This window comes from Typopeltis vanoorti, chromosome 12, assembly GCF_054136105.1.
Source record: "Typopeltis vanoorti isolate ZY-2024b chromosome 12, IOZ_Tvanoo_1.0, whole genome shotgun sequence".
NCBI lineage: Eukaryota > Metazoa > Arthropoda > Arachnida > Uropygi > Thelyphonidae > Typopeltis > Typopeltis vanoorti.
The window spans coordinates 139,588,687-139,615,353 of NC_143560.1; the positions used below are offsets into that span (position 1 = coordinate 139,588,687).

At 34.7% G+C, this 26,667-nt stretch overlaps 1 protein-coding gene across 1 annotated transcript in view; it reads left to right on the forward strand.

The window, feature by feature from the left end:
- The window catches only part of LOC150101259 (solute carrier family 71 member 1), a 268,455-nt gene that overhangs the window by 37,904 nt on the left and 203,884 nt on the right, over positions 1–26,667 (forward strand). The window contains exons 2-3 of the mRNA XM_090401592.1: positions 12,399–12,494; positions 15,194–15,256. Coding sequence (XP_090257718.1) covers positions 12,399–12,494; positions 15,194–15,256 — 159 coding nt within the window. The remainder of the gene's footprint in view (positions 1–12,398; positions 12,495–15,193; positions 15,257–26,667) is intronic.

The window sequence follows — 26,667 nt, forward strand, 5'->3', positions numbered from 1 at the left end:
GGGGAATAAAATGCATTAGAGGATTCATTTATTTTTAATTAGTTGGTTGCTTTGCATTATGTATGAGCACTCTTTAAATATTTTTGTGATGCCTACGTATCGTCTTATTGATCGTGTTCCATTATGATAAAATCAGTCATAATCAGCAGGACAGTTTGTAATGATGTATGATGCAATAGGTGAAATTACTGAGATAAAAATAATAATAAAAAAAATACAACATATCAAAGAATTAGCATCACATAAATCATAAGCTAAACTTCTCTTCAGATTTTTTGCTCATCTAAAAGTTTACCCTCTTTGTGGATGAGCAGGCAAGCACATTTTTCAAGCTCGGTTTATGAATCCAAAATGCACAAACTAATCTGTCTCATTGCATCCCATAGATGAAATGAGCTCTTAAACTTACCTATTATCCAAATATTTTTAAGACCTTATTTAACCAACCCTCCTTTCATAAAAAAATTCTACATATTGTTGAAAGGTTATTTTTCACTTGGTTAGAGTATAATAAAATTAGTTTAATCCTTTATCCAAGTGTGAGCAAACAAAGTTTGTGCCTGAAAGTATCTTCAGGACTGGGGTAAGGTGGTACAGTCAGTAAACTAAACTGACTAAACCAGTATATTCATATAAGAAGCCACACATTGTGTGTGTGTGGGGGGGGGGGGGAGTTCCTACCTGATATGATAATGAAGGTAAATAAGATAATGTCTAAAAATCATACATTTTTAGATATTATCTTAATATAAACTTTTTTCAGGATTTAACAGAATTAGATTGGCAGTGGTTCCACTGTTGCCACCAGTAGTATATACAGCACATACAGCTTTGCTACCCAGCAGTAGCAAAGCTGTATGTGCAACAGTAGTTTCTTGGGCATGGAAGAAGATACCTTAACATTGTTGTTTGTTTACATTATGTTGATGTCATCCTCACATTCTGGCTCATGGTATGGAAGAGTTCAAATATTGTCTCATATTTGAAACTTATACCTAAAAAATCAAGTTTACCCTAGAGCTGAAGAAAATATGGTTCTACTATATTAAGATGTTTTGATCAATATGATTGCAGGCAGCATCCTATATATGTTAAGGGAAGGGCAGAGCAGTGCACATGGAGGGCTACCTGATTCATAGGAATCACAAGAATTGTTTTAGTGTATAGTTCACTATAGTGAAGTTACTATCTCCCCGCAGAAGAAAGCATGATAAACACAATATATGCAGCTGCCCTAACTCAATTGCAAGTTGAGAATAAAAGGGGGGGGGAAGCATCCAAATAAACTTTTATAACAACTCTTACTAAAATGGCTTAAGAAAAATATAGTACCTTGGATACTGAAATCATGTATAGTATACATGTACATATATCAGTACGATCTGTAATCATGTTGACAGACTACTTTGTGAACATTCTGTTAAAGCCACTTTTAAGCCAGTTGAGAAACTGTTGTTCTTTATTGAATGGAAAAATATTCAAGTATATACAAAATATACTGCAACTTCTGAAAATTCTGCATAGGAAAAAATGCTGATTTATAGAAATTCATTTCTGTAAATTATGTCAGGCACCATTGTATTAATAGGACAGAACTTGCAACACACGCATACAATCCACAAAAGCTATGAAATGAATTGGGATAATCTGCATTCCTTGAGAACAGACTATTATTATGAGATCATTCAAAGAATCTAGAGACCTTATCATGTGGTACCTTGAATTGGAACCAAGTATTACCTCACACATAGCACTGATATTAATAATAATATTATTATTATTAACATTTGACCTCCATACACTATTGCACACAGTGCTCATCCAACCATGCTTTAAACTGATTCCATGTGTCTACACCCACAACATACTCAGTCAGTGCATTGTGCTCACCAACCACTCTACATGCAGAGAACCCACTCCTCTGCTCACACCCTCTGTATACAGTTTCCAGCGATGGCATCTTGTTCTGCCTACCTCTCCCATTCTATGAAAAATCTCTTCCATGTCGACCCAATAACAAACCTCTTATATGCCAATCATATCCCCTACTCTTCCTCCTATTCACGAGGTTCTTCAACTTATATTCTCTCAATCTGTCCTCGTACTCCACATTCCAAAGACCACTGACCTGACCACCTTTGTGAATCTTCTCCAGACCCTTTCCAACATATCCTCATCACCATGAAAACCCAGCAACTAAATCTGTGCGCAATAATCCATATGAGGCCTGATTATTGTGCACAGATTTAGTCGCTGGGTTTTCATGGATATTCAGAAATAGAGAGGTTATGATGCCAATGTCCTCTGCATCATTGCCATTATCTGATGTGACGTCTTCACAACGTATGCAATGTGGCCCCTGAATTTCAGGTCCTTGTGCACCATCACTCCTAGATCTCTCATCTCTTCTACTTCCTTTAAAGGTCCCCCCACCAAGGGCTATACTTTGCATCTCATTGTTGCTTACCAAATTTCAAAACCTTACATGTTGCAATATTGAACTGACAGTTCCACTTACCTGCCTATTCATGCAATCTATTCAAGTCCTCTTGTAAGGCCATAATATTTGCTGGACTCTGCATTGCTCTCCCCAGTTTTGCATCATCTACAAATAGCTGCATATCAATAGCTAAAACCATCCCAATATCATTAACATACAAATTGAATGACAATGGTCCCAAAACTGACCCCTGCAGCACACCACTGGTAACCTTTCTCTTTTGGATTACAGCACCCAATATACAACTTTCTGATACCTATCTGACAGCCAGTCACTGATCCAACTCAGAAGTCTGTTATCCAATCCCATCTGTTTTAGTTTATTTAAGTTGTTTATTTAAGTGTGGCAGTCAATCAAAAGCCTTTGCAAAACCTAAGTACACCACTGTATATGCATCTCTCATGTCCAAGGTATTTGTCAACTTTTTTTGTACAGTACATAAGTTAGTGAAACATGATCTCTCCTTAACAAACCCATGCTGATAACCACAGAGAAATACTGCTGTTATTAACCCATCTCTGTATCCTACTTCTGACCAATCTCTCTGGTACCTTTACCACAACTCCAGATACAAAGACCAGCCTACAATTTAAAACTACGGCCTTATTACCACCTTTATGCAGTGTAACTCACATGTGTGAGATAAATATATATATATTTGATTAAAGTTTATAAGGCAGAACACCAGAATAAGTTGATAACATTTATTTTAATTAACAACACAACATGTCATCCTAATTGCACAGGATTTCTTCAGGTGTAAATATACAAACTAGTAGACAAAACAGTAAGATTAACAAAGGCAACAAATGCTATGTATTATAGAATAGACTGATGTTATTTTTAAAATATTTTTAATTGTTCAGAACATTTCGTGTGTTTAGGCATTCACGTGAACATGTTTGACTAATGAAGGTTAGGATGTACTCAGACAAGTTAATACTTGGGTTGGTATTTAGATGTTTAGGATCTAATGCTATTTCCAAAGACTCCCACATTTTTCTCTCTGTTGTGTCATAGCAATGGTGTAATAGTTTTGATTTATTCCATAAAATTTGATGTCTCATTTGTGAAGCATCTTGTGGGTCAGCTGAAGAGTGCACGTGTGATGACAAAGCCCATCTGTTTTCACCTGAGGTTTCACTTTTATGGTATTCAATATCTCGAATGTGTTCTTTAGTGCATTGTTCAATTGGTTTTTCTATCTGTCCATAGTAAGATGACCGGCAATCGCACCATAGCCAATAAACACCCAGGGGATAAATACTACTTTGATTTTATATTCTTTAAGTATTTTTGCTAGTTTTGATGAATCCTCTGTTTTCTTCTTCATTCGAAATTTCTCTGGGTCTCATGTCAGTTGAGTAGTCTGGAGATGATGTGGTCATTATAGCCATTTTGAAGGAAAGTGTGTATTGGCTATGGTTGTTTGTTGGTCATCTTAATGTTAATCCAAATATTAACTTATTTGAGTACATCCTAGCCTTAATTAGTCAAACATGTTCACATGAATGTGTAAACATGCAGACTGTTCTGAACAATTAGAAATATTTTAAAAATAACATCAGTCTATTCTATAACTACATAACAGTTGTCACCTTTGTTAGAGCTTACTGTTTTTTGTCAACTAGTTTGTATATATATTTTTATCCTCCAGTTTAGTTATTTGCAACTCAAATACTTATTTCCAGGAAGTTTTAATTTCATTGAAGCATTACACTGGCATATGCTATGCTTATGAATATAAATATTCAAATAAATTCCTGTCATATATTTATGCATAAGCACACTGAGTGGCCAGTTTATTAGCTACCTGAAGAAATCCTGTGCAATTGCATGAAATGTGATGTCAATTAAAATAAATGTTATCAATATCCCAGTGTTCTGCCTTATAAACTTTAGTCAACTATTCATCAACTGGCAAAGTATGTAAACTTACATATATACAGGGTTGTTTGAAAAGTTTGGTAAAAAACACATTTTTGTGGAAAAAATCACCTTTATTTCTCAACATGGTCTCCATTGAGGTCTACACATTTGGTCCAGCGAGTTTTCAATTTTTTCATCTCATCTAAAAAGTAGAATTTGTCAAATTGTGCAAAATAGTCATTGACAGCCTTGATGACATCCTCATTTGAAGAAAGGTTTTCCCTACCTGGCCAAATTTTTAAGTTTGGGAACAAGAAGTCACACGGGGCCAAGTCCGAAGAGTACAGTGGATGTGGAACCAATTCAAACCTCAATTCGTGTAACTTTGCCATTGCGACAGCCGATGTGTGGGACAGTGCATTGTCTCTTGATGAAAGAGCACTTTTTTGTGTGCCGATCTTGGCCATTTTTTCCTTCAGTTCTTCTTTTAAACAGTCCAACAATGACGCATAATAGACTCCTGTTATTGTCTTACCCTCTTCCAAATAGTCTATATGATAATTCCTTGGGAATCTCAATAAACCGTGGCTATCACCTTCCCAGCTGTGACAAAATGGTCTTTGCTTTTTTCGGTTCTCTTTCACCAGGCATTGTCCACTGTTTTGACTGCTGCTTGGACTTAGGTGTGTAGTGGTGGATTCAAGTTTCATCTACAGTCACGATTCGATGTAAAAAATCCTGTGAATTGTGATTAAACATTGCCAAATTCACGCTGCATTGAAATATCTTTTCTCATGAGTTTTTGATCGATAGTCAACAATTGCATCACCCATCACTCACACAGCTTTTTCATGTGCCATTTTTTGTGCAAGATATTATACACCCATTCAGTTCAGATACCTACAATCTCAGCAATCTCATGCACTTTCACTTAGTGGTCTTCCATAACGATACTATGGATTTTGTCAGTCATTTCTTCGTAGTGACCTCAGTCGGGTGTCCGGACCATGCTTCATCTCACAACCCCATTTAAACTCATTTATCCAAAAATAAATAGTGTTTAATGCTGGTGCAGAGTCCCCATGAACTACATGTAACTCGGCTTTGATCTGCACGGCCATCCACTTTTTCAAATAAAAGTGTATTATCACTAAATGAAACTTGTTTTTCTCAATGCAAACATGCTCATTTTAAATGTTTGCCAGTTGAGAACTATGCAATGTGCGTGAATAAAATTTTGCCAGGGGTCATGAAAAAGATGATATGCTGACACTGGTATGAATGAACGAATTGCTTCATCTGCTATTGGAAATTTACCAAACTTTTCAAACAGCCCTCATATATATATGTAGAAAGTTCTTTACCTTGGAAATACTATACGTTAAAGATACCAAGCAATTTTATAAACTTGGTTTTAATTCTTTCTGTAAACAGATCTGAAAATACTTCAGGTGCAAACTTACCTTACCTGTCTGTTTGCTTACTTTGGAAAAAAGGATTAAAATCAAGTTTATAAAATTGCTTGGCATTATTAACACACACATATATATATATATATATATATATATATGTGTGTGTTAATATATAAAATATATATATATATTTTATATATATATATATAAAATATATATATATATATATATATACTCACACACACCGTATAGGACCGACCAGTGTATAAGACGAGGCCTAAATTTTAGACTATTTTTAGATTTTAAGCTTATGTTGGTTGTATAAGATGACCCCCAATTTCTTCTTTCTTGTATTAATGCAATGTTAGGTATTGTTGTTATATCCATTATTTTTATATCTATGCATATCCGTTATTTTTTGCATAGCATAGAATTAGTATTTATGCGAATCACCCTAATTAAAATTATTAGCCCCAATTTTAATTAATTATTAATTTTGCATTTTTTTAAATTTTAGGATTATTAAAATTGTTATTTAAAATCATGGACCCAGCATCAAAACGAAGAAAGTATGACGCTAGATTTAAAATAAGGGTAATTGAAATGGCAAAGCAAACTAATAACTGTGCTGCTGCAAAAAATTTTGACATAACTGAGAAGATGGTAAGAGAATGGAGGAAGAAAGGAGATATTTTTAAAAAATTGCCAAAGAAAAATTTGTTCAATGAGAACGGGGATCACCTGATGGCCGCAACTGGAAAATCACGTTCCAGAATGGGTATTCGAAAAAAGGCAGAATGGTTATCTTGTTACAAGAAATATGATTAGAGCATATTGTTGTGTAGTCCTATCTTGCTAATTGATCCATTTATGTTGGTTAGTTGGATCTATTCTTATTTCTTTAAATTCCGTTTTAATTTTGTTAGATGCTTATTGATACTGATCCGAATATAAGGAAATTTATATTATCCTGTGCCACCCTATTCAGATTAGTCTGTATAATATAATACAGAGGAATCAATCATCAACTAACTTTTGCAATCTCACTTTATACAGGCTGAGGTTAATATTATCATTTAAGGCTTCCGCAAGGTTCGAATAAATTTTATGAGCGGTGCAATGAAGAAAAATTAGGCAAACCACAAATTGAATTCAATAAAATAAACATTTAATACAGAGTTATAGAGCATGTACATTTAAGCATAATTTTCTAAGCAAGATAATCTAATTGAACAATATTCAAAATATCTCTGAGACACTAGTAGTCTCTCGGTTTGGTTTAAAGATTGAAGTTAAATTTACAGATCTTATTCTCCAATGCTTTACTATTATCATAAGTTGTCTCTATTCAATGAGATAATTCAATTCTTTTATACATCAACTTAGTTCGAATACTCATAACAAACATAACACATTAGGCATTAAACATTCAGCTGTCAATTCTATATTCATCCGAATAATTGAAAATGGTTCACACATTTCAATGCTCCAGAATTTTAAAGTAAATATTCTTAAGGTAGAATTCTCTAATTCTCTCTTAGTCAGCAAGCACTTAATTTAATTATGAGGCAGTTATCATTTCAAGGGGGAAACACTTTAAAGCTCCATACTTCGGCTATTTTTAGTAGAACACCAGAGTTAATGTTAAGATATGTCAGGCAGAGCTAACTCTTATTTCTTCACACTGAAAATATAAAAAGGAGTGCACTTACCGGGTTTCACCTTTTACACACTGGATTTACTATAGGCACACTTAAAACTGTAGTTAACTATTACTTGGAAGTAACACTATTCAAAAGAAATCTTCACTATAATAACTGAAATAATAAACATAGAGTTTCACAAGTCTTGATGCACTTGTTTTAGGTAATCTACTTAATCCTTATTTTCTTCTATGCATTAAATTCAGCTTTGCACTATTCTTCCTCAAAACAATTGGAATTCGTTGTAATTTTAGAATTCCGTAGAAATATTCTGAATTGCCTATTAATTCCCAGTCCTTTCTTAATCGATTTATAGCATTTCCAAATCCCCTTTCTGCCACCCGTTACTTCCTCAATGCTTCTTCCCCATTCTCTTCTTTCATTTTCCAAATTAAATATGTTCATTCTTCCCACCAAAATCCGGTTCTAACCAGTTCAGCTTACATCTACTGGTTTCTCTCCATATACATTGCCTTTTCACATTCTAAACACGAACTACCTAAAATAAACTCCGTTTCTCCTTTAGCAGCCAATCAAATCCAATCAGAAGAATTACATAAAATCACGCTTACATGCAGAAATAAAAGATATATCACAATTCATATAATATACATTTAAATTTAGATACATACAGTTTCTTATAATAAATTTTACAGAATAAACTAAATAAAATGAATGACATGTTTATATAGCGTCTTTTCATTATTATTACATATTCTAAGATTAAATAATTAATTAATAACTAAAACTCAAAGCATTTATATGAATAATATATTACAAGCAAGAGGCTAACAATAAATAATATTTACAAGTCTTGCTCATGACATGGTGGATTATGCTAAATGTGAATGAAGTATTAAAACATACACGCTTAAAACATACATACATTCATACATCTTCATTCACAATTTAACAAAATGCACTAAAATGGTCAAGATTGAATCCGAATGAAAGTATAGAATTTCAAGCTATTTCAGGATGGTGTAATCATTTTATGAACAAAAAAAATCTGGTAATACGACAAAAAATGAAAATTTCTCAAAAACTACCAGCAGATCTTGACCACAAACTTAGTTTCCATAAATTTATTATTCATTTGAGACAAGAACATAAATTTCTATTGTCAAATATTGGAAATATGGATGAAAGTCCTATGAGCTTTGATATGATTAGCAATAAAACAGTGGAGTCTAAAGGTAGTGAGTGTGTGCTAGTTCTAAGTACAGGTCATAAAAAACAAGGTTTACGGTTGTGTTGTCATGTTTGGCTGATGGAACCAAGTTAAAACCAGTGATCATCTTCAAATGTTTAACTAAACCTAAGATAAAATTTCCTTCAGATGTTTTTGTGCATTTTCACGAAAAAGGATGGACGGATGAAAATGGTGTGAAATTTTGGATAAATAATGTGTGGAGCACGCGACCATGGGGTATAATGAAAAACACAGTTTATTAGTATGGGATATGTTTTGTAGTCATTTAACTGGGAATACTAAAAGTTTTCTAGAAAATAATAACAGAAAAATTGCTGTTATACTAGGTGGTTTAACTTCTATATTGCAATCACTAGACATCTGCTTGAACACACCCTTTAAAGATCACATGCGAGAAGAGTGGAATAATTGGATGTTGATGGCGAAAATTCATTTATAAATGGTGGATCTATGTGTGCTGCATCACATGATATGTTGTGCAATTTTGTGATCAAAGCATGGAATAAAGTAAAAGTAGAGACTGTAATAAAATTATTTAAAAAGTGTGGTATCTCTAATGTTATGGATGGTATGGAAGATGATCTGTTGTGGGACACAGATGACGATAAAAATGAAATCAATTCACTGGATTCGAACTGGGATCCATATGACGATCATTTAAACAATGAATCTGAAGAACTATTTTCAACAGGTGATGAAAAAAATTAACATGAAAATTGAGGTTAATAATTATTATTTGTTTTTTAAGACATCTATTGTAATATTTTAAATAAATTTATGTAACAAAAAATTAATCTGATTTGTTTATAAACACTGCCTATTTTCTTATATAATGATGTATTGTAACTACCGAAATGTTCATCCAAGAAATTAAGCTTCCCTTTTTATACTCGCCATATAAGACAACCCATGATTTTGAGGAGTTTTCTATAGTATTTGAGAGTTGCCTTATATGCCGACATATTGTAAATAAAAATATAAGCTATATGTATTTGGAAGGCCCTAATAAAATACTGATAGCTATGTGGGTATAGTACATGTAGGCTCCAAACTTTATAATAAAATTAGTTTAATCCTTTATCCAAGTGTGAGCAAACAAAGTTTGCGCCTGAAAGTATCTTCAGGACTGGGTTAAGGTGGTACAACACCAGGGCAACTTGTTGCAAAGGTGGAGCAAACTACCAACACTCCTATCTCAGTATCTGCTATAATGCAAAACACATCTCCTTGCAGATATGTCTAATGTTATGCATTAAGGGACACTACCCAGACTAGTTTCGACCTTTATTGAGGTCTCTTCAGTGGGAGCCAGGCCCAAGTAGAGATACCAGGCAGAAGAATTAGCAGGTCATCTCTACCTATAGGAGTTGCCAAACGGTGTGCCACCCTTTTTTTAATAAATTACTCTGGATTTAGAGAAAGATGTTGAAAGTTTATTTTTCACTTGATTAGGGTATAATAAAATTAGTTTAATCCTTTATTCAAGTGTGAGCAAACAAAGTTTGTGCCTGAAAGTATCTTCAGGACTGGGTTAAGGTGGTACAACACCAGGGCAACTTGTTGCAAAGGTGGAGCAAGCTACCAACATTCCTATCTCAGTATCTGCTATAATGCAAAACACATCTCCTTGTGGATATGTCTAATGTTATGCATTAAGGGATTATACTCTAAGTTTATTTTTCACCAAGTGAAAAATAAACTTTCAACATCTTTCTCTAAATCCTGAGTAATTTATTAAAAAAAGGGTGGCACACCATTTGGCAACTCCTATAGGTAGAGATGACCTGCTAATGCTTCTGCCTGGTATCTCTACTTGGGCCTTGCTCCCACTGAAGAGACCTCAATAAAGGTCGAAACTAGTCTGGGTAGTGGCCCTTCCCTTAATGCATAACATTAGACATATCCGCAAGGAGATGTGTTTTGCATTATAGCAGATACTGAGATAGGAGTGTTGGTAGCTTGCTCCACCTTTGCAACAAGTTGTCCTGGTGTTGTACCACCTTAACCCAGTCCTGAAGATACTTTCAGGTGCAAACTTTGTTTGCTCACACTTGGATAAAGGATTAAACTAATTTTATTATACTCTAACCAAGTGAAAAATAAACTTTCAAAAAGCTCCAAACTTTAATTTCTTAGAACCTTAATTTCTACAGATCCTGACAATTAAGCATGGCTACCATTATAATGTAGCCGTTTTTTTTGATTACATGACATATTAATATTGCAGATGATGATTTCCAGTGTTCTTGAGATGAACATTGAATCATTTAATCATCATCATCCATTACAAGAGTAAGTTTTTATAAATGCAGTCACTTTTCTCCAATAGAGATATGTACATTTATAGGAAGTTCATATCAATATGAACTTCATGTTTTCCATCTGTGATCATATTGTATGCATGTCTTAATTTCATTTTTCTACTAGTTTTTTTAAATCTTTTGGTCCCTCTACAAACTTCTCATTATATTCAAGAAACACCACAGTTTTGTATTTGTTTCATTGATTTTTCCATGTAAACTGATATGGAGAAACTTCCTGTTTCTCCATATCAGTTATTTGCAACTGAAATACTTCTTTTCCAAGAAGTTTTTCATTTCACTGAAGCATTACATTGATATATGAATATAAAAATTCAAATAAATTCCTATAAAATATTTATGCATAAGCACACTGAGTGGCCAGTTTACTAGTTACAATTTCATGATTCACATATCCTTCTGCTGTATCAGGAAAAGTGTACGTGATTCAGAGATTGTCTAACTATGTGATCTAAGTTATTTTGAGTGGAGTAGGATAGCCACTAGATATGCCAGTGCAAATATCACAAACTGCTGTCCTGCAGAATGTCCATGCACAATAGTGTCTGCTTGGTACTTGGAATGGGTTAGCCACTAGAAAACATTCATTTACTGACAATCTAGTGATTGGCGATAACTTGTTGATGTGAGATTGTCAGAGTCAGTCTGAACTAGTGTAATAGGTAGATCACAGTTACTCCGATGGCAATACATTATAACAGTGGGTCTGTAAAGGAGCATAATCAGGATGCACAATGCATTAGATTTCAGAGATGAGTATAGCAGTAGTGAACTATTGTCAGTAAAAACAAGCAGCTATAAGTATAGAACTGTTTACATTTGAGAAGAAAAAGATCTCATAAAAAAAAAAAAATGGTTTTAGCCATTCCGTGCTGATAGTAGGGCCAGCCAGTAGCAACATTTGTCAGTCCTGATGGACTGATGTCTGAATGTCCTTGGCCTATTTGAACATTTTCGCTGATCAGTTATATCCGTTAATGCTCACAGCATATCCTCTGATTACGTCTTGCAGGATATGTTGTACCATACAAACATAGTTTAGTTGGAAATGGTTTCCAAGAGTGTAAGATTAACTTAAATTATACTCATTAGTTTATTTTCCAGATATCAGCTCATTTAAGGATATGTAGGATAAAGCAGAATGTGTTGGCAGTATGGATCTACTGCAGTCAATCTGAGACAATGTGTGATGTGATTGAGGCTGTGTGGGCTATCACTTCTGTGGAATGTTTTCGGCATCTTCTGGAGACTATTCTCTCATAATGAATTTAGGCCAATAGCTAAATGAAGTGCTCTCTATTTAGTAGGTGTACCTAATAAACTGGTCACTCAGTTAAGTATATGTGTGTGATTTGAGGTTGAGTATTATGTTTTTTGCAGACTTCAGGTTTTGGAGAACCAAGTATATATCATGCTTTGATTGTGATTTTCTTGGAATTTTTTGCCTGGGGACTTCTTACAACGCCTATGATTACAGTAAGTATAATCTTTTTGGATGTGCATGTATATTTAATAAAAAAAAATGTGCAGGGTTATCATAAAAACTTGAGTCTTATCATAGGAGCATTTATGGGATTAAATATCAGTTATTAGTTACTATTGATATATACTGAATTTTTATAAAATGTCCTTGTGATAGCTACCAAAGTAGACACTCAGTGATATTTTTAGAATGTATAGATGTTGAATGTTTTTTTTTTCACTTGGTTAAGCTAAAGATGCCAAGAAATTATACTCTTGGTTTAATCCTTTATCCAAATGTAAGCAAACAAAGTTTATGCATTAAGTTTCTTCACGACTGAGCTACTTGTATATAGAGGCTAATGACTTCACATCACTTGCCTTAATATCATATAATGCAAAGCACACATCCTTTTGGATGTGTATAATGTTAAGCATTATGGGTTACACTTGGATAAAGGATTAAACCAAGAATATAATTTCTTGGCATCTTTAAGAGTTGTTTAGTAGTAGGCTACAAAACATACATAGCTGCAGACCAGCAGTTTGCTGGATAACTTGATTTCTGTATGTTATGTTTTATATCTCACTAGGATAGCAATTTTCCTGCAGTTGGTGATGGTGTTTTTATCACTGATGAATAATTACATCATCAAAAAAAAAAAAAAAAAAAGATATCTATTAAATAATACACAATACAAAGTAAACTTGCAGTAAACAGGTCTGATTGACTGAGTGGTTAACCTACCTACTCTCCAACAGTCAAGCTGTTGATTTGAATCCCTCAATGGATATGAATGTTTGTGACTGTCTTTAGATGGAAGGTGAACTTCATTGTTTGGTGTGAGACCACCTTTTCACTTATTGGAGGCCTGAAGTGGCTTGAAAGAGTTGTACATTTAATCTCCAGAGCAGAGTAACTGGACTTGGCATCAAAAGAATAATAAAAAATATATAAAATTAATAAAATAGAAAAAAAAAATCCTTAGCCCACCCACAGTACAAATGTACTATAGGTTTACAATAAAATCTTTCATGAGTGGGGAAAAAACAAAACAAAATCAAGGATGATCTTTAAATGACAAGCAATATGAAGTAAAGTGAATGGGCAAACAAGAATGGGGAATTGGACAGTGAGACAGATTTGTACCTATGCCCACGGAAGGTTCTACTAAGAAAGAAGTGAAGAAATTTTTTGAAGCATTAGTGCGAAGACATTTGACACAGAGAAAAAGGAAAAGTTGGTACTATTTGAAGATCTAAATAGCTGAGTAAGAAACGATTACTAGACACAGAAATGTTTTGAAAAAAATTGGAGAAAAGTGTAAAGCACATAATAATGGTAAGTACCTGCTGGATTTCTATTGAATGGAAAATTCAATTTCTTAATCAGAACATGGTCTGGTTATTACTAACACATTGTTCCAAAATTAAGATGCATAAATTCACACGGAGCGAAGATACAAGACATAAAAGTCTCATCAACTATGCTATTATTGATATTGATATCATGCTGGTTCAGTAGACAGAGGATTTGAAATAGGAAATGATCACCATTTAGTTTTGAAGAAAATTAAATATCATATTGAACTGTAGATACACAAATATTATTCAAGAAAAAATGAAAGAGTTTGAAATCAGTCATTGATTGATTTAGTTAAAGAGTCATATGGTTGAGGTTGTTTGCAAGGATAGAAAAATCAGAACTCGATGATGAACTCTGCAAATTAAAGAGGCAGTAAAAGGAAGGAAGTAGGCATATCAGAGAAATTTCTGACAAGTAAGTCAGCATGTGCTCTGAAAGAATACAAAGAAAAAAACTAAGAATGCAAAACATTCTGTGAGACTAGCTAAACAAAGGTTATGAGAAGACTGGCAAGAACATAAAATAAACATCAGGAAGGTGGAAAAATATTCTGGAGTAGCATTTCCTCTAAATGTTCATGTACATGCCAGTCAAAAAGGGAGTACACATTACTAGTAATTGTGTGCACAAATTTTTTGCTTTCAGAATTTCTGATTTACAGTCAATATAGTCCATGCTATAAAAACGAATTATATGATAAACCATACTACCATACTAATCACTTATTTCATTTAGTAATTTATCCATTGTCTCCATTCCAGTATTACTCTACTCCATTCCAATTTAATATACTTTAATTAGTCACTTTTAGCCTGCAGCTTTTGGGAGAACTGTCACTGACACCAGCAAGTTGCAGAGTCATGCCTCTTTAGATTATCTACCGTATCTATAGTATAGTCTCTTGAACTTGTCCAAATGATGATGGATTATTGTAGCTATGCTGATTAGTGAATTAATTTAGTTCTCTCAATTTTATAGGTTATTACTAGATGAAAAAAGGGCAACATTAATGAGAAATATTACATTAGTGTGCGCGCGCACACACACACACACACACACACACACACACACACACACACACACACACACACACACTGAGTCTGAGACTAGAAACTTGCACACAAAATGCTTATTACAACAGAGTTCTAGTGTGTTTGTATGTGTATAAAAGGGGACAGATTAAGGGTTTGCTATATGAAATGGGCTATTTTTCATGTCATGATGTATATGGAATGTGCTCTATATTAGCCCAAAAACATTGGAGATTGTATACAATTGGTTGTATTTCTTATTCTATGAATTTTCAAAATGGACAGTTACCAATATAGGTATGTTTGTTGCTTTACAGGTGTTAAATGAAACTTTTCCCAATCATACATTTTTAATGAATGGATTAATAGTGGGCATTAAGGTGAGTCATTACCTTTTTTACATTGTTTTCTGCTATTATACTGTAATAAGGTATGTTAAGTCAATGAATAGTCTTATATCACAAATATCAAATATAAGAAACAGATTGGGTCAGAACATTCGGTGTCATCTGCAGTGTCAGTATTTGTCTTTATGATCATCTGATTTCTTTCATTAATTCTTGAGGAGGGCATTGTCACATATACTGAAATAAAACTCTGGAAATAGTTTATCTTATATAAGAAAAATAAATTTTTGGAAGTCAGTAAAGTAACGTCTCTTGTTTTTATTCCAGTTGGTTTACATAAAGACTGTTAAGAAGGGATTTAACAGTGAATGTGAGAATATAGTGGAATTTTCTTACTGATTGTTTCAGGTAAGATTTATATAAGAGAAGAGGCTGAGAAAAACTGTACAAGTGACACTTGGAGAACAAACTGAGTTTAGACCAAATTGATGTTGTTAGGATCAGATTTTTACTTTAAGATGGTTGAAAAATGATGGGAGTATAACAAGGACCTGTATTTGAGGTTTGTCGATTTGGTAAAGTGCATATGACAAGAGACCAAGAGAAAAGCTGTTAAAAATGCCAGAATTATATTTTGTGTAAATGGTACAAGGGACGTACAGAAAGTAAGTTCCAATGGGCTCTCATAGAAACAAATATATACTTTATTATATTTTTACAAAAAATATTTGTGTACTTTACAAAAAAAAAAGCTTTATTGGAAATTAAAGTGGGCATCTTTCACTGCTTTTCTACATAATTTCCACCATTGTTCTGGCACTTATCATAATGGGGCACAGAAAGTTGTATACCTTCGTTGTAGAATGTTGTAGCCTGTGATGTAAATCATGTATTGACTGCTTCTCTGACCTCGTCATCGTCTTGAAACTGCTGGCCACCAAGGAAAGATTTCAGATGTGTGAACAGGTGAAAGTCGCTTAGTGCAAGGTCAGGACTATATGGGGGATGATGGGATTGTTCCCAGCTGAAGGTGACAAGAAGTTGTGTTACACCAGCTGTGTGTTTAGGTGGTTGTTATCATGGACCAAAACAATGCCCTGGTAAGCATGCCACGTCGAATCTTCTCTTCAACTGAATGCACCAAATCGTCAGTCACTAAAGATGGTCGTCTGCTCTGTTCATCATTATGCACACCTATCCTTCCTTCACAAAAAAATCTTACCCATCTTCATACCATTGAATCACTCATTGCGTGTTCTCCATACCGATGAATTTCAGCTGCTTTAACATTCCTCGCATTCAAGAAACAGATAAGTGACCTAATTTTACATGTTTCGAGCGATTTGATTTTTTTAGACATTATAAACACACACCAAGAAGTGTACACACTGTGAGAATGTCAGAAAATGGCACCAACGGCTTGCTAATGAGTCAACAAACTGCATGCATGCGTACCATTGCGATTGCAATGCTGCAGTGAAAATATTAAAAACGGAACTTACTTTCTGGACGTCCCTTGTACATTACGTAGTCTCTGAGTTGTAAGTCAGCAGTTAGAACTGAAAGGGTATACAGGAAGATAACCCTGGTGTGAAATCAGTGGGAATTTATCATCTATATTGGATTCCATTTTGCAGGAAAGTGGCATTGGGCGCCTGATGTCAAAATTGGTGATATTCAGAATTCCTAAACGAATCCAGAAAAAGTCTGTAGTATTCCCTAACTAAACTGAATAACAACTGCAATAAATTTGAAGGAAAGTGGTATTAAATCTGATACCAAACTTGGTGATGTTAATCTTAGCTCCGTACTTCATCCAGATGATGCTATACTTTTGAATAAATCCAGTACAAGCCTGCAAGATTTTCTGACTAAATTGAATAACTGTTTCTATAAATTTAGTATGAAAATCTGCAATAAAAAGACAATGAAAATAGGCAAAAAACATTGCATATATCAACTGTATCCTGTTGAACAAGTAAAACATTTTAGCTATGCCAGCACAATTTTTAATGAAGATGACAAATTAAATATGGAAATAGACAACAGAATTAGTAGAGCTGGTATGAGAGGAAGCCAGCCAAATAAATTTATATTTAATAAGAATGAAATTAGTCAGAACTAAATTAGTTGTATATAGACAGCATTCTAACCAGTTTTAACATATGGATCTGAGAGCTGGGTTAGAATAAAAAAAAAAAACTTGATCAAAGACTGGGGACCACATATGAGAGTTCTGAGTAAGATTAGTGGAGTGAACAGGGGACAGTATCATATTAAAACTGAAGATATTAGGAAAGAACTTGCCATTGTTAGCATTCAGAATGTGTTAGAAGAGCTAATCTCAGATGGTATGGTCACTTAAACAGAATGAGAGAGGAAAGATTAAAATAAGTGTTCTTTGCCAGCTTGGCAAGAAAAAGACCCAGATGAAGACCAAGTTGTAGGTAGATTGATACAGTAAAAAGTGCCTTAGAAGACAGAAATATAAGATCTGATAATGCTGGAGTTTTGACTGTTAACATATTAACATATTATTTTGGAGGAAAATTGTTTGATTGATGTTGGTAATGGTGTAACTTTTTCATGTTTATATAGTATATAATATAATATATAATATTCCCCTGAGGGTACATATCAGGAATTTGATGATGATAAATTTGTCATGGAAATCAGCAATAAAATGGCACTATGAAAATAGATAAGAACACTGAAAACTTTAGGTTCTCCTGATTGGAAAACGTATAGAACAAGTAAGACATTTCAGCTATTTGGGCACAATTTTTAGTGAAGATGATAAATTAAATAGGAAATAGACTTAGTGAAGCTGGAAGTCAGTTGAATACATTTATATGGAATAAGTGAGAAATTAGTCAAAGCACTAAATCAGCTGTTTATAATTTTAACTTATGGATCTGAGAGCTGGATTAGAAGTAAAATGCTTAATAGACCATTGATATGTGAGTTAGGCGAGTAAATAAGATGGTATCAATGGGAGAATCAGGATATGAGAAAAGAACTTGACAACATTGTTAGCATTCAGGATTGGGTGAGAAGAGCTGATCTAAGGTGGTATGGTCACTTGAACAGAATGGGAGAGGAGAGGTTAGTAGAACGAGTTCTTTTGTTCGGATGTCAGGAAGACCAAGAATTGATCTCTAAAGGTACCTGTGGCAAATTGATCAAATAACAAAAATAACATGATTATGGTATTGTTATTAAACACATTATCCTGTGGGATGAAGCTCATCTTCTTTATAGAAGCAGTTTTAAATGCAAACACCTTTTCAAAGAAAGTTGATACCATTTTTACATCAGCTTGACCTGAATCAGAATGATTCTCTGTCTCTCTCTCCCAAGAGTTTGGGAAATTCTCATTTTATGTAAATATCAAAAATATATATTTTTTATATTATTATTTTTGTACACAGCAACCATTTTTTTCAGTACAAAATAACTGTGCTTTTCATTAAACTTTATTATTGTGGTTGTCATGTTCTTTTCATTGTTAGGTGAATTGATACAATAAGAATAGCAGAATCAAAGTATATGAATGCAAGAAAGATGCTTTCAGTTCTTGTAGTCATCCTCTGATTTCTTTTTTGAACATTGATGAGAACATCAATCAGTCAGTTTCTATATCATTTGCCTTTAAATAATACCTAATTCATATCCTTTTTAAGAGGAATAACTTTTTTTTTTCATGTAAGGCTGAGTTAACAATTGTCAAATGAAGACATATTTTCATCACAGTAACTGGGAGTTTTATTTTCTGCAAAACAACAGAGTAGCCTGAGAACATTTACATTTGCCAGACATGCTACACTCTTCACTTTATGGTCATGGGGATAATTTTAAATAGCGATGGGCAAAAATGTTTATGATTGCAAGTGCCTAAGTTAGAAGTGAAGAATGAGAAGAAACCCAGTGCTCAGTTTTGAAAAAACAGATGCTGATGTGGTCTGGATAATATTTTTAGCAGACATATTTTATACAGCAGTTGGTATGTGTTATTGTGGTAAGCATTAGATGTCATTTGGTTCATCATTGCTTCATTATATTCTCCTCCCATACATACCAAAAAAAAAAGTGACTTTTTGAGGCACATGAACGGTATAAAGCGCATCCAGAAGGGTAACAAGTGTGATAAGAAAAGCAAAAAAGAATTATGAAAGAACATTGGCCATGCAGGCTAAAGAGAATCCTAAACAGTTTTTTGATATGTTGCAAGTAAAAGAAAAAATGTATATGGCAGAATGATTTTAAAGAATTCCCATGGTAGGGAAGTAACCGAATCAGTTACCTCCATCACTCCATCGCTCAGTTGAATTACTAAGCGAGCACTTTGCAAGAATATATCTTCCAGGTGGTGACATTGCAGTAATGAATGAACCAATAGATTATATGAGAATTGTGGTGAATGAAGTGGAGGTGAGTAGTCTATTGCAAAACCTCCATGTCAATGCATCTGTGGAATTGGATGGTATACCAGCTTGTGTCATACGAGAAATGGCTAAAGACTTGTCAGTACCCTTGACCATTTTGTTTAATTTGAGTCTTGGGTCTGGGTTAGTCCCGAGGGGGTGGAAAGAAGGGAAAATAGTTCCACTGCATAAAGGTGGTTCCAAGACTGCTGTTGTAAATTACCAACCGATTAGCATATCAGGAATCGTTGTCAAGGTCTTAGAGAAATTAGTCAAGAGAAGAATACAGGATTGGAAAGATGAAAATGGGATACTGTATGGGGGACAGCATGGTTTTGTTAAGGGTAGATCATGCCTCAGTAACTTGCTCACGTTTTATAACACAGTGACGGCTGAACTGGATAAGCGTAATGGGTTTACATGATTCTACTGGACCTTGCCAAGGCCTTTGACAGGATACCACATGGAACTCTAATCAGTAAACTGGAGCAGATGGGAATGGATATAGGGTTGGTGAGATGGATAGGAAGGTGGTTCATGGAGAGATACCAGAGAGTGGTTTATTCAGGAGTGGGGTCCAAAAGATGGCTTGTGACTAGTGGTGTGCTGCAGGGTTCTGTTCTTGGATCACTACTTTTCAATTTGTTCATTAACGATATAGGAAAGGATCTGAGAGGAAGTGTTCACTTGTTTGCTGATGATGCAAAGTTGGGTAGAGCACAGGATGTCAAAATTTTGCAGGATGATTTGGATAGTTTGGAGGACTGGGCTAGGGAAAATGGATGTCAATTTAATGTGGCAAAGTGTAAGGTTATGCATTTTGGAGTGAAAAGATTAGCAGCAGTATATCACATTGGTGGAACCGTACTCCAGGAGATTGATGAGGCCAGAGATTTGGGAGTGTTGGTGGATAGGGAGTTGAAGTTTAGGGGCACATTGCAAAAGTGGCTAAATCAGCTCATCAAATCACTTCGTTGCTGAAAAATACTTTAACAAGCAGAGACAAACAAGTTATTGTTTCTCTATATTGAGCCTTGTTAAGACCCCATCTAGACTACTGTGCCCAGATATGGGCGCCAGGATTTCTTCTTGATGTGGGAGGAGGTGGAGAGGATCCAGAGATGAGTGACGAAGATGATAGCAGGTCTGTGGAATGAACCTTATGAGAACAGGTTGATGATTTGTTGGTTGCAAAAATTGGTTGATAGGTGGAAAAGGGGTGATATGATTGAGACATGAAATTACTGAAGGGTTTCTCTAAGATTAATCCAGAAGATATTTTTGAGAATAGGACTGGTGGTGGTGGGAGGCCTAGAGGCCATACATGGAGGCTGGGCAAGAATGTGGTTAGCAGGGGTGTTAGAGCTAGGCTTTTTACTTGGAGAGTGGTGAATGAGTGGAATAAGCTGCCAGAGTGTTGTGGGTGCTATGGCCGTGAATGAGTTCAAGGCGAGGTATGATAGATACTGTGTGAATGTCGAATAGTTGTTCTTGACATGATGTTAGGGCCTCCCTCTGAGTCTGTAGACTCCTTGGAGTTGCCGGAAATAATAATATGTTGGCTTCACCTTTTGTTGAAGACAAAAGGGCAGTGTCATGTCTACCCTTCTCTAAAATGTTGTTTATACTATTATCTCTACTGGCCGAATCCCTGATAAGAGTGAAGCTGTTGTTTTGTGAGACAAAGAAATGCAAATGGCAGATGCCTATTTCTTTGTCTCAGCACTGGTTCTATCTCCTGTTTTAAATTCAGAGAAAATTTATTTGTATACGCTGCGCCACCCTGAATCCTAGGATATACTAAAATGTAGGACCAAGGAAATAGAACACAGTCAGCGTTCACTCTTCTCAGCTATAAATTTACAACTTGCAGTCATGACCTTTTGTTATATAGTTTCCCGCCCTTTTGTAGTTTGTTATATTTTATGGGCAAGTGCAGTAGGATCTAGATACAGGCAAGACAACATTCACATTAAAACAAAACATTTTAATTATGGTTAAAATTCATATATTACACTGAAAAGCACTCAGTTAATCATACAACTGAATTCTATATACATCAATAACACTCGTACATATAGTTAATTATTCCCCTTCATGAATTTTCTATCTTAGTGACATAAATGCTAACAGTTAATCTCTTAGTCTCAATTTTCTACTCTGATCACTTAAGTTTTACTCTTAATACTTGTCAAATTTTTAATTCATAATTCTCATTAACATCCTATTCAAATTTCACATATATCTCAGATTCAAATAAGAACATTTTTAATTCACTCTCTTTCAAGACACATTTAGGTGACACTAAGGCATATGACAAGGTGCCTAGAGAGAAGCTATTCAATACGCTGCAGTTATATGGTGTCAATGGGACATTATATCAAGCAATACTTAGTCTTTATTTGAGTTGTAAGTCAGCAGTTAGAATTGAAGGAAGTACAGGAAGATGGTTTAATGTTAAATCTGGTGTGTGACAAGGATGTACATTATCCCCTCTGGTATTCATTATCTATATGGATCACATTATGAAGGAAAGTGGTATTAAACATGATATCAAAATTGGAGATGTTAATATCAGCTCTTTGCTTTATGCGGATGATGTTATACTTCTAAATAAATCTGCTACAAGTCTGCAAGATTCTCTGACTAAATTGAATAGCTGTTGTAATAGATATGGTATGAAGGTCAGCAATAAAAAGACAAAGACAATGAAAATAGGCAGAATCATTGAAAATGTCAACTGCGTTATGAATGGAGAGCCTGTGGAACAAGTAAAATATTTCAGCTACTTAGGCACGATTTTTACTGAAGATGGTAAATTAAATATAGAAATAGACAACAGAATCAGCAAAGCTGGTATGGTGGGAAGTCAATTGAATAAATTCATATGGAATAAGAGAGAAATTAGTCAGAACACTAAATTAGCTGTATACAAGACAGTGTTCAAACCAGTTTTAACTTATGGATCTGAGAGCTGGGTCAGAAGTAAAACACTTGACCAAAGATTAGAGACTTCAGATATGAGAGTCCTGAGAAAGATTATAGGCGTGAACAGATGGCATCAATGGCAGTATCGTATTAAAAACGAGGATATTAGGAAAGAACTTGACATTGTCAGCATCCAGGAATGCGTTAGCAGAGCTAATCTCAGGTGGTATGGTCACTTAAACAGAATGGGCGAGGAAAGATTAGCAAAACAAGTGTTCTCTGCCAGGTTGGCAGGAAAACGACCGAGAGGAAGACCAAGATATGGGTGGATTGATACGGTACAAAGTGCTTTAGACGATAGAAATATAAGATCTGATAATATTGGAGTGTTGACAAGTAACAGACTGATTTGGAGGAAAATTGTAGGTAGGAAATTAATAATGATGTAATTTTTTTCATGTAGTACTATCATATCCTGTACACCCCTTGAGGGTACATGGCAGGAATTTGATGATGATGATGATGATTATTATATTTTTTTCTAAATCTATCAGCAACAGTTCAAAGAATTGTCTCTTGACACATACATTAAAATCTTCTCATTCAATTCCTTAGTTAATAGACATAAAGTTCACCTTGCCATTTTGCTGGATATTCTACCTTGGCCACTTCAGTTCCTTCGACAGACAACTACCTTGTGTGATTGCTTTTCTTCACTCTTCCTCGGGATATTCTATACGATTTCCCTCTATACTTCAACTGTTTATTCCAAGAACAAAGGAAACCCACGTGGAGACTCCATACCATCCGGACTTCCGTGGCACAGGAATACAGCAGCAGGAAAACGTCTAAAAGCCTCGCTCGTAGCGTTACATCCCCTTTTAAACACCGTGCCGTTTCTCTCTTTCATCATAGATGTGTACATGATGCTTTCACTATGTCATCCGGCACTTAGCGCCACTTGCGAAATCTTTTCGTAACTCTCATAGTGTTATGGTGGAAGGGGTGGGGGTACATCATGGTACATAACAGATACATTGGTACATTCACCACATGTCGCAGAAGTTGGCCGTTTCACATTTAGATTATTATTTCTTATCCGGCAAATGGTTAGTTGTTCACACAGCATTTTAGACTAAGCAATTATACAGCAATAATACACTGAAATTTCACATTACTAAATAAGATAAAAACTAAATTACAAATTCTACACAATGCTTCTTTAATTCTGATGAATCATTATTTTTCTCAAGAGAGTGATAACAATGTTAAGTCCCAGTGAAACATAATTTTATTTTATAATTTGTTTCACCCTGATTTAACAGCAGTTATGATTTTTGTCTAGAATTCTGCCACAAAAGCACAGCATTTCCAGGCTCCAAATCTTTTGACTAAGTAATGTGAATACAATTCTAAAGTATGATTTTGATGTGTTCTGAAACAGAAACATAAGCATATTGTTTCCTAATTAGTTGTTCTTTGAGTTCAGCTGTAATATGTACCAGATTTTATAACATTCACAGAAGTAAGTGTTATTGCCTGGAAAAAACATGAAAGGTTTGTAGAGAACTATTGGATTATATTATAAATTACTATCATTATTCAGTTACTTCTAAAAGTACCAAAAGAAGTCCAATTAGTCATTTTAAGCAAAGATCAGCAAATTATTAAATTTAAAATTATCTGAAATTATCAATTAAAATGCCACAGGTGCAGGATGTATTTATTAATACTAAAAATATTCAAATAGATAGTACAATGGCTGATGTAGTGAAGAGCCAATTTGGAAAAAAAAAAAAAAAAAATACACATATATATATATATATATATATATATATATATATTCGATAACAGAGAAATTAGTCAAAACATCAAATTAGCAGTCCACAGGATAGTGTTCTAGATATTTTAACTTGATGTGGGAGGGTTCAACCATCTCTTAGGATGGTTGAGCCCTCCTAATGAGAGATTAAGTGTGTATTTTATGACTAGATCCATGTGGGCTGGTTTTCCTATTCTGAGGGACAAAAAATCCATGTTTTTCAGGTAATAAAACCCTCTACCTCCGTATGAGATTGGCTAAACTCACCTTTAGTTGAAAGAGACCAAGTAAAGGTTCCTCACGTATGGACGGGAATTGAACCCAGGTCTTTCCAACCAAAGGGCTTCATCTGTACCGATTGAGCTATGGAGGCTTTGGCAGTAGATTGAAGACTAGAGACTGCAGATAGAATTCTAAGGAAAATATTAGGGGGAGGGAGTGAACATGTGATATAAATGGCAGTACCTTATTAAAAATAAAGATGTTTGTAAAGAATGTGACAAATCAGAGCTAATCTGATATGACATGGCTATTTAAACCGTCATAGGAGATGAAGAATTACAATAATAGGATTTTTGATGCAGGAATGATAGGAAAAAACCCAGAGGATGACATGTAGGCAGAGTGAATCTGTTGGAATTACTGGAACATTGGATTAGAAAGCTGAGTTGTACAATTGACAGTATTATAGAGCTTACAAATAGCAGATTAATTTTGAAGAAAATTAATCCTAATGATAATAGAAAGCTAATAATAATGAAAACTTAACGTATTCAACCATCTTATCATTCTGTACATATCAGGAAATCATGATAATGATTTATATTTAATATGTTCAAAGCATATCACAATTGCAAGAAATTATCAGTTCGTGATGTATACCGTTAAGGGATGTATACCTCAGTAATTGTTGGTTTTTTTACTCTTCTTGTCGGTGTCGAGCTATTACCTGCTTTTTGCATCCATTTATTCCATTCTTTCCTCAGAGCTTTGAAGGGATTGTTGATAGAAATATCTAGTGGCTGTAGCTGACCTGTAAGTCCACCAGGAATAACTGCTAGCTGTGTTCATAAATTCGATGAAACACTTTTTGTCTTTTCTGTTAAATGTGCTCCGAACTGTTCAAACATGAGCAGAGCTAGTCTCTTCGAGAACCTGGAGGGCTCTCGAAGGCTCTGGACCAAATCTTTGCAAACCAGATAGCCATGATCTCTTCATTCATCCAGCCATTCTCACGAACTTGGACAAGAACGTCAGGTGGTGTGCTCTCTTTAGGATACGTTTTCCTCTTAAAAATGAGCATAGGAGACAGTTTGGTACCATCTGCACAGCATGAAAGGACAAGCAGTATAGGGTGTCTTTTAATGACCACTTGTTTTGATTGCCACTGTTTTGCCCCCTTTCATATCAACAGTTCTGTTGGAAGGCACCTTAAAATTGAGAGGCACCTCATCCATGTTTGCAATCTGACTTGATTCAAAAGCATATTTTTTCCGAAGTTTTATGACATAGGAGTAAAACTGTTGGATTTTATCCTCATAAGCTGGTACCCTTCTCTCCTCATTAAGTCGAATTACCATTTTGCCTTTCCTGTGAAATCAACAATGTTAATTTCTCTTGCAAACCTTTTTGCCTCGTATTGAATAAGCTTCGTTGACACATTCTGGCTATCCATAATCCATGTCTTAAGCTTCTGCTCCAAGTTTGGCTATTTTGCTGATTTTCCTCTTAAAGCCCTCTTCTTTTTTGACATCTTGAGTAGTTGTTCTTCCTGTTTTCTCCAATGTCTTATCATATACTCAGAGGGAGGAGGTCCAAACTGTCTCTCTGAAGCTTTATTTCCATGTTATTTTGTGTAATTGATGACTTTTAACTTGAATTTTGAAGAACATGACAATCGTTTTTCATTTCCTGACAATTTTATGGGCTAGTGCTCAAAATATTGTTAATGTATTAACTTACCCTGCCTATGAATTGCAGATGTATGAATGCTTTCAGAGATTTTGATTGGTTTATTCACAATCAGCCGTTAATGATGTCAATCGGCAGGGTTAACAAAGGCTAGTGATTGGCGGAAGCCTGTTCGTGAAGACAAGGTACCAGCAGTTTCTCCACAGCAACCGCAGGTCTCCCAACTGGTTACCCCCCATAAGACGACCCCCAATTTTTGGTCTAAAAATTTCAGAAAAAAAGTATTGTCTTATACACGGAAAAATACTGTATGTGTTGTTTATAACAACCTGTTTACACCATATAACTGTAGCTTTTCT